The sequence below is a fragment of the Tachypleus tridentatus genome, chromosome 6, assembly GCF_004210375.1.
Source record: "Tachypleus tridentatus isolate NWPU-2018 chromosome 6, ASM421037v1, whole genome shotgun sequence".
NCBI classification, from domain to species: Eukaryota; Metazoa; Arthropoda; class Merostomata; order Xiphosura; family Limulidae; genus Tachypleus; species Tachypleus tridentatus.
In genome coordinates this window covers 166,225,275-166,246,944 of record NC_134830.1, presented here as the reverse complement: position 1 = coordinate 166,246,944, position 21,670 = coordinate 166,225,275, and the positions used below count along the sequence as shown (strand labels likewise).

The 21,670-nt window shown below is 35.5% G+C and overlaps 1 protein-coding gene and 1 long non-coding RNA gene across 3 annotated transcripts in view; one reads left to right on the top strand and one right to left on the bottom strand.

The window, feature by feature from the left end:
* The window catches only part of LOC143254376 (uncharacterized), a 28,874-nt gene extending 26,266 nt beyond the window's left edge, over positions 1 to 2,608 (top strand). For both annotated transcript variants that reach the window (XR_013030169.1, XR_013030168.1), the window contains exon 3: positions 1,768 to 2,608. This is a non-coding gene — a long non-coding RNA (uncharacterized LOC143254376). The remainder of the gene's footprint in view (positions 1 to 1,767) is intronic.
* A 9,726-nt stretch (positions 2,609 to 12,334) lies between these two features.
* The window catches only part of LOC143251530 (tachykinin-like peptides receptor 99D), a 39,793-nt gene continuing 30,457 nt past the window's right edge, over positions 12,335 to 21,670 (bottom strand). Inside the window, exons 3-5 of the mRNA XM_076502802.1 lie at positions 21,497 to 21,647; positions 20,668 to 20,864; positions 12,335 to 12,843 (exon numbers count right to left, since the gene is read on the bottom strand). Coding sequence (XP_076358917.1) covers positions 12,606 to 12,843; positions 20,668 to 20,864; positions 21,497 to 21,647 — 586 coding nt within the window. The 3' untranslated portion in view covers positions 12,335 to 12,605. The remainder of the gene's footprint in view (positions 12,844 to 20,667; positions 20,865 to 21,496; positions 21,648 to 21,670) is intronic.

The window sequence follows — 21,670 nt, the reverse complement described above, 5'->3', positions numbered from 1 at the left end:
TTAATATATAAACAATTGTTCCAAGGAACAGAGATTTATTCGACTTGACCTGGCCAGATAGTTAGAACATTCGATTCGTAAGCTGCAGGTCGCAGGTTCGAATCCACATTGCCGAACATACTTGCCATTTCAGCCGTGAGGGCGTTATAATGTAAACGTCAATCCCATTATCAGTTGTTAAAAGAGTAGCCCAAGAGTTGGCGGTGGGTGATGTTAACTATATGCTTTCCTTCTAGTCTATGTCTTCTAAACTAGGTACGAATAGCCTAAATGTTTAGAGAAACTTGAATCAAACCGAGATATTTTCGTTGATGCAGTGAGCCGAGATAAAAATCCTATTGAAAAAAAAAACACCTTCTATCAACTAATTGTTGTAAAGAGGTTTAATGCCCCATTCTAATGACAGTAATGGAACACCATAATGACCAGTAAAGGATCCAAATAAAACTGTTCTTGAAATTAACAAGGTAAGTGAAACCAGATTAAGTTGCTGCATAACTGGTAGCTACATAGTTAATTACTAATAGAGATAAATAAAAGCACATTTAGAAAATATTTATGATGCTTTGGACGCGAGTCCAAGGAAGAATATCTTGCAGATTTAACATGAATAGCACAATGAGTTTTATATGTGCATTCAAAGCTATCAATGTTGATTACACAATATTTCCTGTTTTAGGACTAAATACAAACAAACAACAAACGTGTTTTATAATCCATTCCACTCTTGTGACTTAGAATTGCTTAGAAAAACAAACAAACTACTGAACAGTAGGAAAAAAAGCTTGTATGTTTGTAGGTAAATACAAAGCAACACAGTTGTTTATCTGTGCTCTATCCAGTACAGGTATCAAAACCTGGATCATCGAGTGGTAGTTCAGCAGACATACCGCTATGCCACTAGTGGTAGGAAGAAAAAAAGAAAGATTAATCTCTTCAGTGCCAAAGACAAGATAACTCGTCCAAGGCGATCGGTAACACAGTGCCACGGACGAGTTAATTCGTTCTCAATACTGTTTTCTCAATGTGTTTTTAAAGACATGCATTTGACCTACTTACAAATTGTTTCACTTTCGATCCAAAATGGCGTCACGAAAAAAGTTACAAAATGAAGAAGCATTAGAATTGTATTTTGAACGTGGTTCGGAGTTGCCGTAGCAGCTGAAATACTTGGCAGTCAACAGGCTAAAGAGTTATCACGGAGATAATCGTTATTATCTCAAACGGGCAAAAGAATTGACTCTTTTAACAGACAAACAATATTTTATTCATCAACAACAAATAAAATTAAACTGGATTTTTATGCGACGTGCAGAATAAACTTGGATAATTTAAATTAAGCCATGCTTAACATTAAAAATAAGCTTTAGCTACATGGCATTGAATTAAAATCTAAGTAGAAAACACAAAGATAAAGCTCGTTGGCAAGTTAGAGAACAATGAATTCACAATAGCTTTCGAGGTTTGACTTATTGTTGTCAGCTATCAAAACAGTGCATTACAACTGTATTTTGACATTATTTAGTGTTTTTTTTTTAGGTATGTAATCAGGAATGCATCGGAACTATATTTTGACATTGTTTAGTGTTGATATAGGTGTATAATCAGGAAGGTATTAAAACTATATTTTTACACTGTTTAGTGTTTTATATGTATGTAATAAGGAATCCATTGGAACTATATTTTGACCCTGTTTAGTGTTTATTTTATTTACGTAATCACGAATGCATCGAAACTGTAGTTTAACACTGTTTACTGTTTTGATAGGTATGTCATGCCATCAAACACCGACTGCATTTGGTGATACGTAACAACTCTTTCCACGAAAAATATTCATACACCCAGAACATAATTGTGGGCTCAGATCGGAGATATTTTTTCCACTTAATGTACAAAAGAATATGGATCAACTTGGAGCACTAAGACAACTCATAAGTGATGAGGAAATGCGTCGTCTTGTAACAAGTGAGAAATGTACAGATACAGAGGTGGCAAAAGCCGTTCATGTGTTCAAGGGTTTTATTGCACGATGCATATTCAATTGTTCGTCTGGAAGCAATGCTAGCGGGATATGAACTTACCAAAACAAGAACTGTTTTGGGCTATTTTTTTTTTTTTTAATTTCAAGCAACACTAGTGGAGGCCTATTTGTTCTAGTCTTCCATAATTTCAGAAGACTCAGTTGAGAGTTTTATTTTCTATATACATCGTTGGTTTAAATTGAAAATAGGCTAAATTAATCGTTTTTATATGACGAGACAATAAATCTTTAATTTTTTTTCACTCTTCTGATTGAGAAATGTTTATCACTACATAAAGTCAAATTTATTAAATAGCTTAAGTATTGATTTTTGACGACATTAGAGTTCATCGTTAAATAACTCATCAATTAGTGATACAAATTGATCAACTTGTAAAACTAATAAAACAAATTGTTTTATTTTATGTAAGTCCCTAAAAATTCTAGAGGTGGAAACAAAGATGTAACAAGTATTTCAATTAGTTTGAAATTACGCGCGGATAATCCTATTAAAACAGAAATAGTAATAATAGTAAAGGAAATGATGAATTGATGTAATTTCTGAGCCACAAATAAAAAGAAATTGATTAAAAATAAATACGATTTTATATGTATACATATATAGATAGATTTTTTTAAGTATTAGTCCAGAAATATACCTGGAAAATTAATTAGTGTAATAATTTTTTTTTTTGAAATTCAATCAAGTGGGTTTTGATGAACGTCCCAACTGTTTTATTTATTTATTTTTGTTGTTGTTGCTATTGTTTAATCTCAAGCAAATTTACTCCAAGGTTACGTGCGTTAGCTGTGACTGACTTAGAAATTATAGATTAAAGAGAAAGAAGCTAGTTAACATGACCGCCAGCTTCTGAGCTACTCGCCTGACCCAAAAATTATAGAATAAAGAGAAGGAAGCCAGCCAACATAACCACCGCCAACTTTGAGCCGCTCTTCTCTAACGAATAGTGGGATTGGCCGTACCTTTATAATGCTCTCACGGCAAAGGGATTTGAACACACGATCTGCAGATTGTAAGTTCAGCGTCATAATCACCAGGCAGTTTCCTTTAAAATCTTATTTTATTATTTATTTATGGAATTTCAACTTCTAACTGTCATTGTTCTAACGAAAAGATATTCTAAACGGGGGAACAAATATTCGCCATATTTGGTTGCACTAACTTGAAAACTGTAGTCTAAACCTTTGAAGTAATTTTTGCTCATTTCCCCACTAGAGGCCCGACTTGGCTAAGTGGTTATGTACTTAAGTTGAGAGCTTGAGTCCCTTTAATCCATGGAAACATTTTGATGTTACGACTATTCTCATCAGTCGTTAGTGAAAATATTGGCGATGAGTGGTGATGGCTGCTAAATTAGCAACAGCTAAAGCTAGTATGGTTTAACGCAAAATTCCAAACATTTATAATCAATCTCTATTAACAAATTTAAAGATGGAATCATTGACTCGGCATGACCAGATGGTTAAGGCACTCGACTCGTAATCCGAGAGTCGCGGATTAGAATCCCCGTCACACCAAACATGCTTGCCTTTTCAGTTATTGGGGTGTTATAAGGTGACGGTTAATCCCACCATTCGTTGGTAAAAAAGTAACCTAAGAGTTGGCGGTAGGTGGTGATGATTAGTTGCCTTCATTCTAGTATTACACTCCTAAATTAGGGACGGCTAGCGCAGATAACCCTCGTGTATCTTTGCGCGAAATTCAAAACAAACAAGATATTTTTAAGTTTGCAAACTGTCATTAGGTTATGAAACAGAATCTAATCCTTAGGCTTAATTAAGGCGCAAAATACCACGTGTCTGTTAAACAACAAAAATAGCACTGCACAACAAAGTTTTCGCTTTTTAAACACTGTTGGGTGTTCCTTGTAGATTTTTTGCTGCTGATCACGAAAATCACATCCAGATTTGCCAAACACGTACCGTTTCATCGAAATCTTCAGTTTCACCACGACATTGCTACAATGGAAAAACAATATCAGGGCAACTGGAATCCGTCAATGCTTGCTGACTACTGTTGGACACTGCAACGTGATACACCGGACATTGAATAAAAACGAAAATCAGGAGTAAAACACTTTTAATTATGTTGAACTTAATAGCGTATTAGAAACATAAACGCAATTAAATACGCTATTGCCGGTAAACAGTTAACTGTCTATTTCTCAGAGTTCCAACGTGATGAAGCAAAACCAAAACTCTATTTGTGCATACCCACCACGTACCTGTCACAATCAGCAAAAACTTTTCAGAAAGCAAAACTTTTCAAAAAAAATAGTTGTGCACTGCAATTAATGTCTTTTTAGGTTTTCGTTTGCTGAACAAATACCACTTTTACGCATATTCTTCTTCAATGCCGATGAAATTAGAAAATATTATCGAATATGTTTTTTATTCTCCATGTTTTGGGGAAATGTTTGTTTGAATTTCGCGCAAAGCTACACGAGAGCTATCTGCGGTAGTCGTCATTAACTTAGTAGTGTAAGGCTGGAGAGAAGACAATCACTCTCCACCGCCAACTCTTGAGCTAGTCTTTCTCCAACGACTAGTGTGATTGACCGTCACATTATAAAGTCTTAACAACCTGGCCATGACGAGTCTTGAGGAAATGACAATAACTACAAAATATTATTAACCGTGTAGAAGGTTAACCATGAGTTTCCACATTAGGGTTATTAGATATTCACCTTTTCCATTGATATCTTTCACTTTTTAAAAGTTCATAAACAAACTTTCAAAGCAAAAATACCAGAGAAAATGAAGTGAAATTTAAGAATCACTTTTAAAGAACCGAATAAAAGTAAACGAGAAGTAACATAGTTTAGAACAACTTGTTTGTATTGTACTTTAGATGTCAATATGAAAGTATAGTTGTTAAATGTTTAATAAGTGGGGACAAATGGTTTGTTTTTGAATTTCGCGCAAAGCTACACGAGCGCTATCTGCGCTAGTCGTCCCTAATTTAGCAGTGTAAGACCAGAAGGAAGACAGCTAGTCATCACCACCCACCGCCAGCTCTTGGGCTCCTTTTTATCGACGAATAATGGGACTGACCGTCACATTGTAACGCCCCCCGGCTGAAAGGGCGAGCATGTTTGGTTCGACCGGGATTTGAACCCGCGACCCTCGGATTACGAGTCGAATGCCTGAACACGCTTGGCCAGGCCGGGCCCAGTTTACCAATGGAACACCAAGACGTCGAGCAGTTCACTCTTTAACGATAATATAATACAAAAACTTCTAATCATGGTTCACCTTCACCCCGTTTTTGTTTTGTTTGTTTTCTGTAAAGATGAAAATGAAACGATACTGAAGACGAAACGACACTAAATGCATGAATAAAACATTTATTTATTCGTCAAAACTACGGAATGAAAGAATATTGTCACTGAAACTAAAGTTTTTTAAACATATACAGCAGACGTAGCTACACTAAGACTTCTCCGTAATTAATAGCAATAAAGTACCTTATTTGGGTCACATCACAGGTCTCATACTTATTACAGATGTAAATCTTTATGATTACAAACATTATGTTTCTCTGTGTCCTGAGCGTGAAGGAGCAGAACGCCCTCTATATGTTAGTATGGACTTCTTTCAAAAACATTGGTTTATAATTACCCAAAGAAATAACCGCATTTAAGACAAATATTAAGATTTTTAAAAGTGTTTTGAAAACTCTGATATTTTATATTTTTATTTTTAACGGTAACTACGAGGTTAGGAGACGAATTTGGACACTTTGTTCGTTGTTCGTCAGTTATCCAACATTTGGGTCCTAAATATTAATTTTGCTGTCGTCTAAATTAAGAAAGCGGTTCGCTATTATGGCTAAATGCAAAAACCTATCCAGGAACTAGACATAATAATATTTGCAGGAACTCGGAGAATATATATATGAAGTGTAATTTGATCAGTCTCAATGTTAGTAAGTAATTAACAGTTTTTTTAACCTTTGTTATACACAGTCTCTGTATATTTCATTAGAATATTAACATCAACTTGCTTGTCTTTTACAGCTAACATCTCGTAGAAGTTTTCATTTTCGGATCCAATTTTGAATACGTCATAAAGTATTGACTTCATTAAGTTTTATCTTTTATTTTAAAATCATATTTAAATTGTTCTTACACACAAAACAAAAAGGGTTTTCATGTAGTGATAAATGAAAGCAGTATTTAATCTCAGGATTTAAATAGCTGATATGAAATATGATGTGATTGGCTAGAAAATCTCTGATTTATTGTTGTTGTTTTTCTCCAAGTTCTAAGAAATTTTAATAAGGTTGTAATTAACATTCTAACAATCTACACGTGAAAAGATAAAGGAGGCTGTTTCATCACTTCCGGTCCTTCAGTTACTTCCGGTCCTTTATATACACTCACAAAAACTTCTACAGTTATTGGCTAAGTTTTATAAGAAATCTGTTTTTTTTTTTTTGTATTTCCCAAATTTAACCCTCATACCTTTTTAGAGCAGGACACAAGCAGACAATTCACACAAAGCTATCTGCGCTGTTTCCAATTTTTTATTGGATAGAATAGAATTGATAGAATAGAGGAGGGAAGCCAATTATTTCACAGCCCTCATCTCCAACTCGTCAGCAAATCGTGTCTGACCGAAGAGTTGGAGTTGAATCTCACTGTTGTAATGTACAGTCTTTTTTTTTTCTTGGTAACTTGACGCGAACATGTGTCCGTAAATCCATAACCTAGAAGAACTTCGATCGCTTGACCACGTTTGTTTATCTCATCAAACGAAAGTAAACTGGTACAACATTATTACTACATCTTGATCAAACGAAAGTAAACTGGTACAGCGTTAATACTATATCTTGATATATTTACAACATCAAACTGGCTGTAAATCAACCAAATATAAATAAAGACCCCCAGGCACAGGTGAACACTATAGTTATGTAGAACCTTGTTTGATATACACTCCAACTCTCACTAAGAGGAAAACTGCAGAACTATTTTAAAATACCATCGCTCTATAAACTAAAGGATATAATTTTGAAACACACTGAATGAAATATACAAATGAAATAAAAACTTAGAAGCTGAACTATGCGTACAAAAAGAGGATGGTAGCTGATTTTCATCATTGGTATTACGCATAAGATCAGAAGTGTTTATCCGATACTAATTTATGCAGATGCACGAACACAAAAACAAAGACGCCATTTTATGTACTACTGGAAACTGTTTATACTTATAAGCACATATATATATGTATTTCAAACAATCTGTCATCATTCTATACGTACCGAGTAATTCAAAAGTCCATCGCCAGGGAACTAGTTCATATATGAATAGGTTTGGTTCAGTTTGTTTTGAATTTCGCGCAAAGGTACACAAGGGCTATCTGCGCTAACCATCCCTAATTTAGCAGTGTAAGACTAAAAGGAAAGCAGCTAGTCATCACCACTCACCGTCAACTCTTGGGCTACTTTTTACCAACGAATAGTGGGATTGACCGTCACATTATAACGCCCCCACGGCTGAAAGGGCGAACATGTACGAGTGGGTTTAGATAATAATTGGTAATGATATGGAATAAGGTACTGTGGTTAGCTGCACGGTCATGTCCTTTAGAATATTTACTAAAGTCAACTTCAAAGGTCGAGAAATATGAAATGAACAAAAACGACGTGTTCAATGTATTGCTTAAACGTTACATATTCCAATATGGCGGCTTCATTGTCGGTATTGGTTGTTGTTCTTGTTCTTCTCGCACAACGTCTACATGGAAATGAGTCTGTAGTCCGCAGCCGCTGACACACATTTCTCGTCATCTAATTACGCTCATATAGGAACCATTCAGCACACAGAATGACATCAGCATAGACATACTGTTGACACTTTACAAACAGTGAGACTGTGTTAAAACAGTATTCAACTAAATACCTCATGTAAAGTAAATGACCTGGAAGCACTTCCAGCATAATTTTTGTTTGCTTTCTTATGTTAGGGACTTTTATCCCTTGATTTCGAATGACCTCAGTGTCATTGCCACAACACCTCATTTCGTACTACTACGCCCCCCGCTAGTACAGCGGTATGTCTCCGAATTTACAACGCTAAACTAAGGAGTTCAATTAATACTAATAGTTATTTTCCTACAGTCATGTGTAAAAGTTAGGACACCCTATGAAAGCCTGTGTATTTTTGTAACATTTTTGGATATATAGATATTTAATCTCACTTTTAACAATACTGAGAGATTATAGAAATGTAACTAAACAATTAAAAGTGAAGAAAATACTCTTCAAGATTTCTGTAAATGTAATTTTACAAAAATGCATATTCTAACTGATGAAAAAGTTAGGATAAACCCACATTTGTTCCCATTTAAAATGGCTCAACTCACACACAGGTGTACCACACCAGGTGCACATGATTAGAAGATCGTTACTCAGCAGTTGGAATGAGACTTGCCCGATTTAAACCTCAGACATTTAGTTTGGTGTGCTCCTGACTGTTGAAGTGAGAGTGAGCACGATGGTGAGAGTAAAAGAGCTGTCTGAGGCCTTCAGAAAGAAAATAGTAGCAGTTTATGAGTCTGGTAAGGGATTTTGAAAGATCCAAAAATATTTTAAAATCAGGCATTCCACTGTCCGGAAAATAGTCAACAAGTGGAGGGCTTTCAAAACAACTGCCAACATGCCCAGGTCTGGTCGTCCAAGCAAGTTCACCCCAAGAGCAGACCGCAAGATGCTAAAAGAGGTTTCTAAAAACCCTAAAATGTCATCACGGGACTTTCAACAGGCTCTGGTTACTGTTGATGTGAAAGTGCATGCCTCTACAATTAGAAAGAGACTGCACAAGTTTAACTTGCATGGGAGGTGTGCAAGGAGGAAACCTTTGTTCTCTAAGAGAAACATCAAGGACAGACTGAAGTTTGCCAGAGAGAATGTAGACAAAGACCAGGACTTCTGGAATAATGTTCTTTGGACAGATGAGTCCAAAATTGAATTATTTGTACACCAGAACAGAGGACATGTTTGGCGTAAACCAAATACAACATTCCAGGAAAAGAACCTCATACCAACTGTGAAGCAGGGAGGTGGAAGTGTCATGGTTTGGGGCTGCTTTGCTGCAGCAGGACCTGGACAGCTCACAATCATAGAATCCACCATGAATTCTACTGTGTATCAGAGGGTGCTTGAGGATCATGTGAGACCATCTGTACGAAAATTGAAGCTGAAGCAGAACTGGACCCTGCAACATGACAATGCTCCAAAAAATACCAGTAAATCCACCAAGTACTGGCTGAAAACTAAGAAATGGAGAGTCCTGAAATGGCCGAGTCAAAGTCCAGATCTTAATCCCATTAAGATGCTGTGGGGTGACTTGAAACGGGCTGTACATGCAAGAAAACCCCCCAAACATCTCACAGCTGAAAGAATTCTGCATTGAGAAGTGGGGCAAACTTTCTTCAGACCGGTGTCAGAGACTGGTAGATGGCTACAAGAAGCGTCTCACTGCAGTTATTTCAGCTAATTAGCTATTAGGGGGTAGGGTGTCCTAACTTTTTCCTCAGTTAGAATATGCATTTTTGTAAAATTACATTTACATAAGATCTTGAAATGTCTTTTCTTCAGTTTTTATTGTTTAGTTATATTCCTTTAATATTTCAGTATTGTTGAAATTGAGATTAAATATCTATATATCCAAAAATGTTACAAAAATACCCAGGCTTTCATAGGGTGTCTTAACTTTTTCACATGACTGTATATCTCTATGTTTATGCAATATTTACCTGTAAACGCACTTCTGAGTCACTCTATAAACGTACGAATTATCTAATTTAACCTAAATACACTTGTACATTGTCATGGTTATTTTACGTTCACTTGTAATTTCTCAGTCATCAACAGTTAAGCGAGTTGAAGCTGTTTACATGAACCAATCTCTTTAGTTGTAATTGGCATTTTACAGTAACAGTAAACGTTCACTAGCTATACAAACATAAATAATAAAGTAATCGGATGTGAAGATAAGATCTACTGTTACGCAACACGTGTTTATTATGGTAACAGGTTTTTCTCTTTAATGTCCCCCTTTCAGCCTAATGTTTGCTGAATTGTTTTAAAATACAAACAGTTTCTTTCCCTTATTATTCTCTCTTAATGGCTCTGTCATGTAATGTTTTATGGAAAACTGAGTCACATGTTTTGTAAGGCAAAAAGTAATGGATATTACTGATATATGTGTGAACAAACATGGAAGGATTAAAAATGACTGTCGTGATGCTAGCTAACCACATATTTATTTAAGTATTTTTATATTCAAATAATTCATTACTACGAGACGCTTGCTAAACGAACACATTTTCATATGGAAGGTTTAAAAGCTAGACGGGTTTATTCTGTGTGACTCAATACTTTGTTTTGTCGGTTTAGTGCCTGTCTCTGTGGAAAGAAAACATTATTTATAATGTCTTTGTACAGGGTTATCCAAAAATAAGGTAACAAAATAACTTGGTATTGTTTATGGATTTACAACGCTAAAATCAGGGGTTCGATTCTCTTCGGTGGACTCAGCAGATAGCTCAATGTGACCTTGTTATAACAAAACACACACTACTCTCTCGTGTAAAACATTTACACATATAAACAAAAACATCAAAGGTGAGATTATAGCCAAAAATAACAACATTGTCCGTACCCAACAGAAAATAATAAATAATAACAAGGACTGACAGTACAACAGTTTCTTTCAGGTTAGAATGTCACAAAGAACATCTCAGTTTCCATTTTCAATCTAACTTCTGTCGTTGCATTTCGTGCTGATTTGACCTCTCATATGCAACTGATGTAATGTATATCATTAGAACTACTCATTTATTTATAGGCAGTTAAATAGTGAATACAAATTCTCCTTGATCATGACACACTGCCTTACGATCTACAGTCTTAGTCTTCTAATAAAGACACTTTAAATTTCACTTATTCTTATCTCTATAACACTTACTTATTTCATACATAAATGTTTCCTCCAGTCATACAGGGAGAATCTTGTGATGAATTATTCCACAGTTTATTTACACTCATGCTTGAAGTTTCTAAAGTTAAACAGTCATATTCATTACACTTGGTTTGTGCCTACGTAGAAAGTTGATTATATATTTCAATTATATAATCATTTAAAGCATGAGTGCATGGAGTCTATGAATACAGTCATGAACCTAATAAGTACATAGGATCTATAAATACGGTCATGAACCTAATGAGTATATAGGATCTATAAATACGGTCAGAAACTTAATGAGTATATAGGGCATATAAATACGGTCAGGAACTTAATGAGTATATAGGATCTATAAATACAGTCATGAACCTAATAAGTACATAGAATCTATAAATACGGTCATGAACCTAATGAGTATATAGCATCTATAAACATGGTCAGGAACCTATAGAGTATATAGGATCTATAAATACGGTCAGAAACCTAATGAGTATATAGGATCTATAAATACAGTCATGAACCTAATGAGAATATAGGATCTATAATTACAGTCATGAACCTAATAAGTACATAGAATCTATAAATACGGTCATGGACCTAATGAGTATATAGCATCTATAAACATGGTCAGGAACCTATAGAGTATATAGGATCTATAAATACGGTCAGAAACCTAATGAGTATATAGGATCTATAAATACAGTCATGAACCTAATGAGAATATAGGATCTATAATTACAGTCATGAACCTAATAAGTACATAGAATCTATAAATACGGTCATGAACCTAATGAGTACATAGAATCTATAAATACGGTCATGAAGCTAATGAGTATTTCGGATCTATAAATATATTCATGAACCTAATGTACAACCACTATTAATGTTCATAACGAGCACACTAATGAAAGTCTATTTTCTCAAAATAAACATTGTTTCTCAGTACTACATGAGATTAACTAGTTAGAGATTCTGCGTACACCTAAGCCAATTTAATAACATGTTATTAAGTTTGATTTTTCTTTCCTCAATTTTCGCTGTTTCTTTTATTTTACAATTTGAGTAGGTAAACTTTAGATTAATTTTATACGTTAAAGCTAAAAACATAATTAAATTAAACCTTCCTTTTGACAGTGAAGTTTGATATTTATTTTCCATTGACCTGTCTCTGTCAGAAACCGGTCTAACAGAAAAACAAATAAAACATAATTTTTGGAAATTTGCCTATTTAACAAATAATTTTAACACACATTATCTATAGCATTATCTTATTTGTTAAGCACAAAGCTACACAATGGAATATTTGTGCTCTGCCCACTGCAGGTATCGAAACTAGATTTTTAGCGTCATAAGTCTTCAAACTTACGGCTGATCCATCATCATAGGGTGGGGTGGGAGGTGTAACATTCTTAGTTAGTTAATATTTAATTTCTAACTTTATACAGTTGTAACTAAAGTTTTTTAAACATTACGGGTTGAACTTATATTTCGTGGAATGCAATCTAGGAAAAGCTTTTAAACATCCCACTGAACATTCTTTGGGTTATTACGGTTATTCTTTCATGGACTGTGGAGCCTAGTTATCAATTCTAAGTCTGTTTATTTGATCCGTACTTTGGATGAAGGAAAGGAGCAGTGGCGTTTTCTCGTCGACTTAACGTCTGTGTAACGGTATGCAATGGTAGACTAATGTCCCCATTGTAAACGTATGGATCTGCGAAGCTACTACGTGCAGCCACTTGGTGTCGCTGCTTGTAGAGTTTCATAGCACCTTTATGTCGTCGGCAAAAACACAGCATGAACACTTTCTTGAACTCTTCTCGGAATCTAAAGAAAAATCAAACAGCATTTAATAAGTGCCTTCATACTCTGACTTAACCTTCATGAACATGCAACTCTTGTCTGGAGTTATTAAAAAAAATATGAACAAAACAACAACTGAGCTGAAATGCTTGAGTCTCATATGTAGCACAATAGATCCTTAACTTCCGGGCTCAACATTCATGGATGTAGTGAATATACTAACAACACAACAACTGAGCTGAGCCTAATATATAGCACAACAAATCATTAATTTCCCGGCTCAAAGTTTTTGGATTTATTATTAACAAAACCAAAACAACCACTGAGCTGAAATGCCTGAACTTAATATATAACACAACAAATCTTGTTGGGTTATAATGTTATAACATCTCGAGTCAACATTCATGGATTTAGTGAATATATAAGCAAAACAATGATTAATCTGAAATTTCTATTCATGTTTATGGACAAAACGTTTAGCTTTGCAAGTCAGTGAAAATATTTTAACGAGTCTCTATTAACGTTCTTTGAGAGACTTTTAAAATTACACGAACAGAGCTGACATATCACTTCATTTTTCACCCAGCATTAGTGATAACGGTTCGGATTATTTAACATTTCCTTTGTCTGGCTGATAGATCTAAAGACACGAATCCTATATTAATAGTTTAGCCAGTTATAAAGATTGTATATTTACAATTAGAACTTCTTATGAAAATGAGATATGGAAAAAAAACGAAACATTTCCTTCCAGTACTTAAGCTTTCCAAGGTTGAGATAATCTTATATATATGAATACGGTGCTTGACTCGTAACTTGCGGATTCAGTGTTCGAATATCTTTGCTTAATATGTTTGTTCCTTTTACCAGTGGGAGTTTACAACGTGACAGTCATTCCCACTCTTCATGTTAAATAATAGCCCAAAAGTTGGCGGTGGGTGGTGTTGACTGGTTATCTTCCCTCTAGTCTATCACTTTGAAATTAGGGAAAGCCAACAAAGTTAGACCTTAAAAGAAATGTTAATGCTAGTTTTGGTTTGGTTTGGTTTGAATTTCGCACAAAGCTACTCAAGGGCTATCTGCGCTAACCGTCTCTAATTTAGCATTGTAAGACTAGAGGGAAGGCAGATAGTCATCACCACCCATTGCCAACCCTTGGGCTACTCTTTTACCAGTGAATAGTGGGATTGACAGTCACATTATAACACCCCACAGCTGATAGGGCGAGCATGTTTGGTATGACGGGGATTCTAACTCGCGACCCTCAAATTACGAGTCGAACACCTTAACCCACCTAATGCTAGTTTTAAACTCGCTTAGAGCAGGAAAATTTTCGATTTACTTTAAGTTAACTATAATTTTAAGCTATACTGTTAGTATAAGATATAATTTTGATTTAAACTTGAAATTTTGTATTTGTCATTTAATTATCCATAACCGAACATATACGGTTCTAGTAAGATAAATACCGCGAAATATACCAACAATATTTTATTTGCTGTTACTCACTAAAGGTGGCGCTTTTTGCTAACAACCAGCGATCATTCAGTATCACATTTCACGTCTTCGACTTAACATATCTAAAACATTTAAAAAAATTTAGAGTAGCTTCTTTATATAATTTCCTTATCTAATATTTCTTCCATGACTGCTTACTTAACCTAACCTTATCTATGGTTTCTTTGAACCACATCCTTAATCTTAGATTATTTACGGTTCTTCTCTGACCACATCTTTAATCTCACATTACTTACGGTTCTTCTCTGACCACATTTTTTATTTTACACTATTTATGGTTTTTTTCTCTGACCACATATTTAACCCTTAATAATCTAATATTTCTTCCATGACCGCTTGCTCAACCTTACCTTATCTAAGGTTACTTTAAACCACATCCTTAATCTTACATTATTTATAGTTTCTTCCCTGACCTTTAACCCTTAATAATCTAAGATTTCTTTCATGACTTCTTCCATAATCTTAATATTATTCGAATTCAAGTTTTAAGCCTATATCTTTAAACTTATGTCATAGAAATGCGTGTTGTTTAAGTTCTGTCATTTAGTTTAGTTGTATTTTCACTTGCCTTTAAAACCCTAATTCGTTATGCACCCAGTGTATATTAATTGCTAAGGGGGTCATTGTTATTTTAAGAAACCGACACGGCATATCCTCTGCGGTGACGTATGTATATTAGGTACGTGTATGTTTGTCCTCCAGTGGCATAATGTATATATATGCGGACTTACAACGTTAAAAACCGAGTTTCGATACCCACGGTGGGCAGAGCACAGATAACACATTCTGTAGCTTTGTGTTTAACTACAAAGAAGCCAGTCATATATGATTATGTTAGGTAAATGCTAAAATGATAACAATATGATATGTAATCTCAAGGTCTGGCAAAGAAATAAAACGCATAAGATATGTTAGTTGATTATTCAAATAAAGACAGTCGTCATGATAAACATACCACCTTGATCATAACTTGTGATATTTGAGAATTATTCACTCTTGTTTTTTGTACACTATTACGAATTATGGATCTTTAGGTTTTTTTGTTTTTCTTTTCTAATCACTATTAATGTCGTTATCGTATTTTGATGGTTGACAGTGTCAACATTTCCTTCTATAAGTATTTGTTTAACATTAAGACATTTAATAACAAAGATTCTTGGTTACACACTCATATTTAAACTTATTGCTTTCTAATATATACAAATTATATTGTTTAGTAGGTGTGTAATTAGTTATTTTATGCTGGTAATAGCTAGGTTGACAAATCCCAACCTTACCTTATTTAAAGGTTCTTCGATGACTACGTTATTTACCTTACCTAACGTTTTTACCATTACCATTATGTCAACTTTATCTTTACTCGAACATTGTCTTTCGTATGTTTCAGGCGCTAACAAAGTAGTTAAGTCAGCACATAAAAACTGAGCATTTTCAAATGAGACATAAAAAGATCAGCCTTTTGAACTTTCTCGCTTTGTTTTTGTTATTGTGATTTTATCTTCCATATCCTGCGTATCGTTTTACGGCAGATTTACTTACATCATGCTTGTTACTTTTTATCTAAACAAGAACTTTATCTGCAGGTTTTCTTCTTTCACACACTGGTCTATCTATAATTCATTTCCCGGGTACTTCTTACACATTTAATACTATAGCTACTACATGTATAAAGCTTGACCTATTTTAGTTAACGTCTTACGAAACCAGAATTCTGCGCATGGTTCACTTTATCGACCGATATTTAAACATATATCATCTGACTATGATATATAAAGATATGTAAAGATGCTTAGATGTAACTAGCACAGTGTATGACGCACATAAATCCTCGAGGTCTCTAATAATATTTTTATTTTTTTAATAGATGAATTTAAGATGCTTGTAAGAAACGTTGCTATATACTTAGGCTTACGTGTCTGAGGTACTCTAAATAAACTTCCATAGCATATCAACTGATGAATTCATTCTAAAGAAAACTGAGATAAAGTAAATGTTGCGGACATATGAGAAAACTAGAGACATGAAACATCATTATGACACGAAAAATCTGAGGAAACAAAGGTAAAGGAAGACAGAGAGAGATGTTGCTATTAACAGCTGCTAAGAAATGAGGGATTATCTCTATAAAAGTAACAACAGTAAAAAGAGACAGGAATCTGGAAAAGTCCGCACTTACTAACGCCCCACATATATCTAGAGAGATAGAGTATATCAGGGCTTATGGTATTTTTATTACGTACCAAGATTTATCGCCTTTCGGGGCAACTTTTCATCCATGTTGTTTGTTTGTTTTTGAATTTCGCGCAAAGCTACACGAGGGGTACCTGCGCTAGCCGTCTCTAATTTAGCAGAGTAAGACTAGAGGGAAGGCAGCTAGTCATCACCACCCACCGCCAACTCTTGGGCTACTCTTTTACCAACGAACAGTGGGATTGACCGTCACATTATAACTCCCCCACGGCTGGGAGGGCAAGCTTGTTTGGTGCGACGGGATTCGAACTCTCATATTACGAGTCGAGTGCCTTAACCACCTGGCCATGCCAGGTCTTTATAGGAGAGAAAAACCTAGGAATATGAAACACCTGGTCACGCCGGGCCTTTCTTCTATATAGCTAGGCCCATAGTTATTTAACCATTTAAATAATTAAACTAAATGAAATCAAATAGTTGCAAACGACTAACGTTTTAAGTGCTATACTCTAATGTAACTGTTAAAGTTTCGAAAAACTACCTTACACAATATCTGGTAAAACAAGAATTAACAGCTGGAAACACGTAAAATTTATCAGTCCTCAATGGAGGGAGCAGTTGTATATTTTGTCAGATGAATCACCTAATAAAAGATAATGGTGATGTTGTTAAAACGTTGCACCTAATTACAATAGTTCCCTATGTTTTGCTTTAAAATGGTTTTATGTTATATACGTTATAGGACATGGCCCGGCATGGCCAGGTAGGTTAAAACGTGCGACTCGTAATTTGAGGGTCGCGAGTTCGCATCCCCGTCATACCAAACATGCTCGCTTTTTCAGCCGTAGAGGAGTTATAATGTGATGGTCAATCCCACTATTCGTTGGTAAAAGAGTAGTCTAAGAGTTGGCGGTGGGTGGTGATGACTCGCTATCTTCTCTCTAATCTTACAATGCAAAATTAGGGACGGTTAGCGCAGATAGCCGTCGACTAGCTTTGCACGAAATTAAAACAAGCAAAACACATACGTTAAAGGATAGAGGAGCAGTTGTATATTTTGCCAGATGAATGATTTAATAAAAAAATAATGGTGATCGTGTTAAAGCGTTGCGCATAATCACAATAGTTTTTTTCTGTTGTGCTTTTGAAATGTTTTTATCCGCTTTATGTTTTTAGCCGAATTAACTGATAGTTCATGTTCTGTTTTGTCTCATTGTTTTAACCATATCTAGAAACTGGACATTTACGCTTTAATGAACGATTATTTAGTTTCATGGTTTTCCAACACAGTGTATTTGATCTTTGTATTCGACTTTAAAGATAACATCGGAGACAAATATAATAATCTCATTTCTTTACTTTACACTAGTAATCAGCCTAAGTTTCCTATAGTATCATTATATGAATATATTATTAAAAAGTCGTTTCATAGGAGAGATTTTGGCTTTAATTTCGCGCGAAGCTACACGTAGGCTATCTGCACTAGCCGTCCCCTAATATAGGAGTGTAAGACTAGAGGAAAGGCAGCCAGTCATCGTCACCCATCGGCAACTCTTGGGCTACTTTTTTACCAACGAATAGTGGGATTGACCGTCATGTTATAACGCTCCCACTACTGAAAAGACGAGCATGCTTGTTGTGACGGGGATTCGAACTCGCGACCCTCGGATTACGAGTCGAGTGCCTTAACCACCTGGCCAAGACCTTGGAATATGAAACAGGAGCCTTTAGTAGACAATTTATTAATGTTTGTTCAGTAATAACTTGTAAAAACTGTCTATGTTAAATAACAGAAGTTTTAATCGAGAGAGATCAGAGCTTATAAACTCAAAAATCAGACTTTTACCAGGGCCTTAGTTTTTATTTAGGGTCACGTGCTGAATTCTGATAAAAAAACAAATGATTTTGGGTAATTTTATGAGAAAATTTAGCAACAAAAATAAAGTTTTTATTCGACCTTAATATTTTACAATAAATTCAATTAACTTCTATTATATAGCTGGAAAAGCAACGAATTTTTAATTTTCGAAGGTTTTTGGAACTTCTACAATTTTAGTTGTTTGACTGATATTAATGTAGTACGTAGAATGCGAAAAACATGCTCTCGTATTAGTTTTTTCGCGTTTATACATAAGTTTGTGGTTTTCAAACTCATCTGACACTTCTAACTAACTATTTTAGTTGGTTATCACGAGATACCTACCGTTTTACAGGTTACAGACACTTTGTTTAACAGAAACTGCGTTACAAGGAAACTTTTTTGCCGTTAAGAATATTATAAGCAAATATACTCTTCAAAAAAAGAAACGCAAAAGGCAAAATTTGAGACAAATTGTTAACAAGTTTATTCTGGGTAGTTCTGTATGACATGTGTGAAACTTTGCACATTCACTGCTGAACATCCAAAGTCTGCAAAGGCGAGGTCCACGCTCACTAGGTGAAGTTTAACGTCACTCAACGTCAATTACGAGTATGCCCCCCGTGAGCATCAATAACTGCTTGGCATCTCCTGCCCATGGAAGCGATGAGATGACGAAACACATCCTGTGGAATGGCTGTCCACTCAGCCTGCAAAGCTGCTGCAAGCTGAGGTAGAGTCTGCGGTTGAGGTTGTCGCCGTCGCAGACGTCGGTCCAACTCGTCCCAAAGATGTTCGATGGGGTTTAAATCTGGTGATCTGGAGGGCCAGGGAAGAACGTTGATGTTGTGATGTCTCAAGAAGACAGTGGTGAGTCGGGCTGTGTGAGGACGGGCTTTGTCATGTTGAAAAACGTCGTTGGCGTTCACCATGATGGGTTGCACATGGGGCCTAAGAATCTCGTCGACGGTTGCGTACAGTCTGATCGGAAATCCTACGCAGCCCTGGTATGGTTGAGGCAGCAGACGTCACAGTGGTGGTCCTATCCCGAAGGTGACGTAACCGGATGTAGCGATCCTGTGCAGGCGTGGTCACACGAGGTCTGCCAGATCGTGGACGGTCACGAGTTGATCCATGTTGTTGGTGACGATTCCATAGCCTTGTGATGGTGCTTGGGTGGACATTCACAGCTCTGGCAACATCTGATCGAGATTCGCCTGCTTCCAATCGATCAATGGCGTTGTTGCGTTGTGCTTCAGTCAGTCTTGGCGTAACTGTATTGCGTGTCGGTGGCTTAACACTGAGCTATGGAAACCGAGAACCCGTCACTTTTATAGGGATTTTGCACATGTTGCATTTGCAGAACATGCAGATTTCCCAAACAAATTTATTGGACACGAATGCGTTTTGGCGAAAAATCCGATGTTTTTCTCCGTTTTCAAAGTGCACAACTTTTATTGTCATTTTGGTCTGACAATCAGTGCCTTAACACGTGTAACATCACATACTCTGAGCTTGTAACGTTATTACATATATTTCTCTTTAAAATAACAAAAATATCCCTTTTGCGTTTCTTTTTTTGAAGAGATATATTCAAATTGAACTGAGCGAGTAATGATATTGTTCTATAAAGTGCAGACGTGATTCAAAAACTCTCCAGCTCACCAATAATGCGACACGTTAATCTTCTATAAGCCACTAAAATTTATTTTTCGAACAATTACCTTAACCATGTTTCTTATTCGTAAATAATTTTCTTAAACTTATATTTTTTAATGTTTACTTAGCTCGACGCTATTTTTAAGTGAATTTTTAGCAGTTATTTTAGCTGTGTCTCTAATTTTACTTTATAAATATTATCAAAATGTATTTCATTACTAAATCTATTGAACTAATTATTTTAGCATAATTGCCTTATTTTATATATATATATATTTAAATTCTACTATTTATAATTATATTTTGACTCGTTAATTTTAATTTGTTTCGCGCAGAACTACATAAGGGTTATCTGTGCATAGCCGTCCTTAACATTGAAGTGACAGACTGGAAAAAAGGCAACTAGTAAAGAGAACACAATTATTTCCTGGGCTTCTCTTGTATGGCGAAATACTGGGATATAACCATCACTCTTATCGCTTACACATGAACTTTCGGATTCACAGAACGATCCTAAGCTCTGCCCATTCATAATTAATGTTAAATTATCGACCTAAGTAGAAGATGAAATATAGTGATATATGTGCAAAAACTACTAACTTCTTATTTGTTCCGATACTCACCTACTGTTCATCCAGCAGTAAATGATGGGGTTATACATCGAGTTGGACATGGCTAACCAGTAGATTCCTAGGTAGACATGTTGGAAGATTTTGTAGTTTGTAATTTCCCTGTGATCGTGAGCCAATAGGAAGTACACGTGGTAAGGAAGCCAACAAACAGCAAAAATTAACACTACAACCATCATCATCTTCACGATCTATCATGAAAAAAATGTTGAAAACAAATTAAGAATAAATCATCATTCAATTGAACTAATGTTTGGTTTGTTTTTCAATTTCGCTCAAAGCTACACGAGGGTTATCTGCGTTAGCTGTCCCAAATTTAGCAGTGTAAGACTAGAAGGAAGGCAGCTAGTCATCACCACCCACCGCCAACTCTTGGACTACTCTTTCACCAACGAATAGTTGGATTGACCGTCACATTATAACGCTCATACGGCTGAAAGGGCGAGCATGTTTGGTGCGACGGGGATTCGAACCCGCTATCCTCGGATTACGAGTCGAGTGCCTTTACCACCTGGCCATGCCGGGCCTCGAACTAGTGTTAACCCTGATATAAAGATCAAACCATATAACTTTTTATTGCAAGTCATAATAATTCCCATAGAACATTCAAATATGGGAGGGGTAAGAGAATAATACAATAAGACAAGGATGAAACAAATTCTTTCAGTTTAATTCTTTAAAGTTGATTTTTCTAACGTTTTAATAAGACTTAGTTATTCACATATTTACAGTGATACCAGTTACCTTTTTTTGCTCCATTTAACTCATAACTGCTGAAAGAATATAACTCTGCAATGTAATGATAAATATAAGTTAACCAAACCTTTCTTTTGGACTTTATAGCTTCCATTTGTACTGCTGTACGTTCTCCAATACTCTGACTTCCCCAAAGTTCCTGGCCAACTCGAAAGTAGGTAAATGTCATTGAGGTAATAGGTAGAATATAAGCCAGAAGTAGAATAACCACGTTATATCTAAATAACGAAGGAGAAAGAAG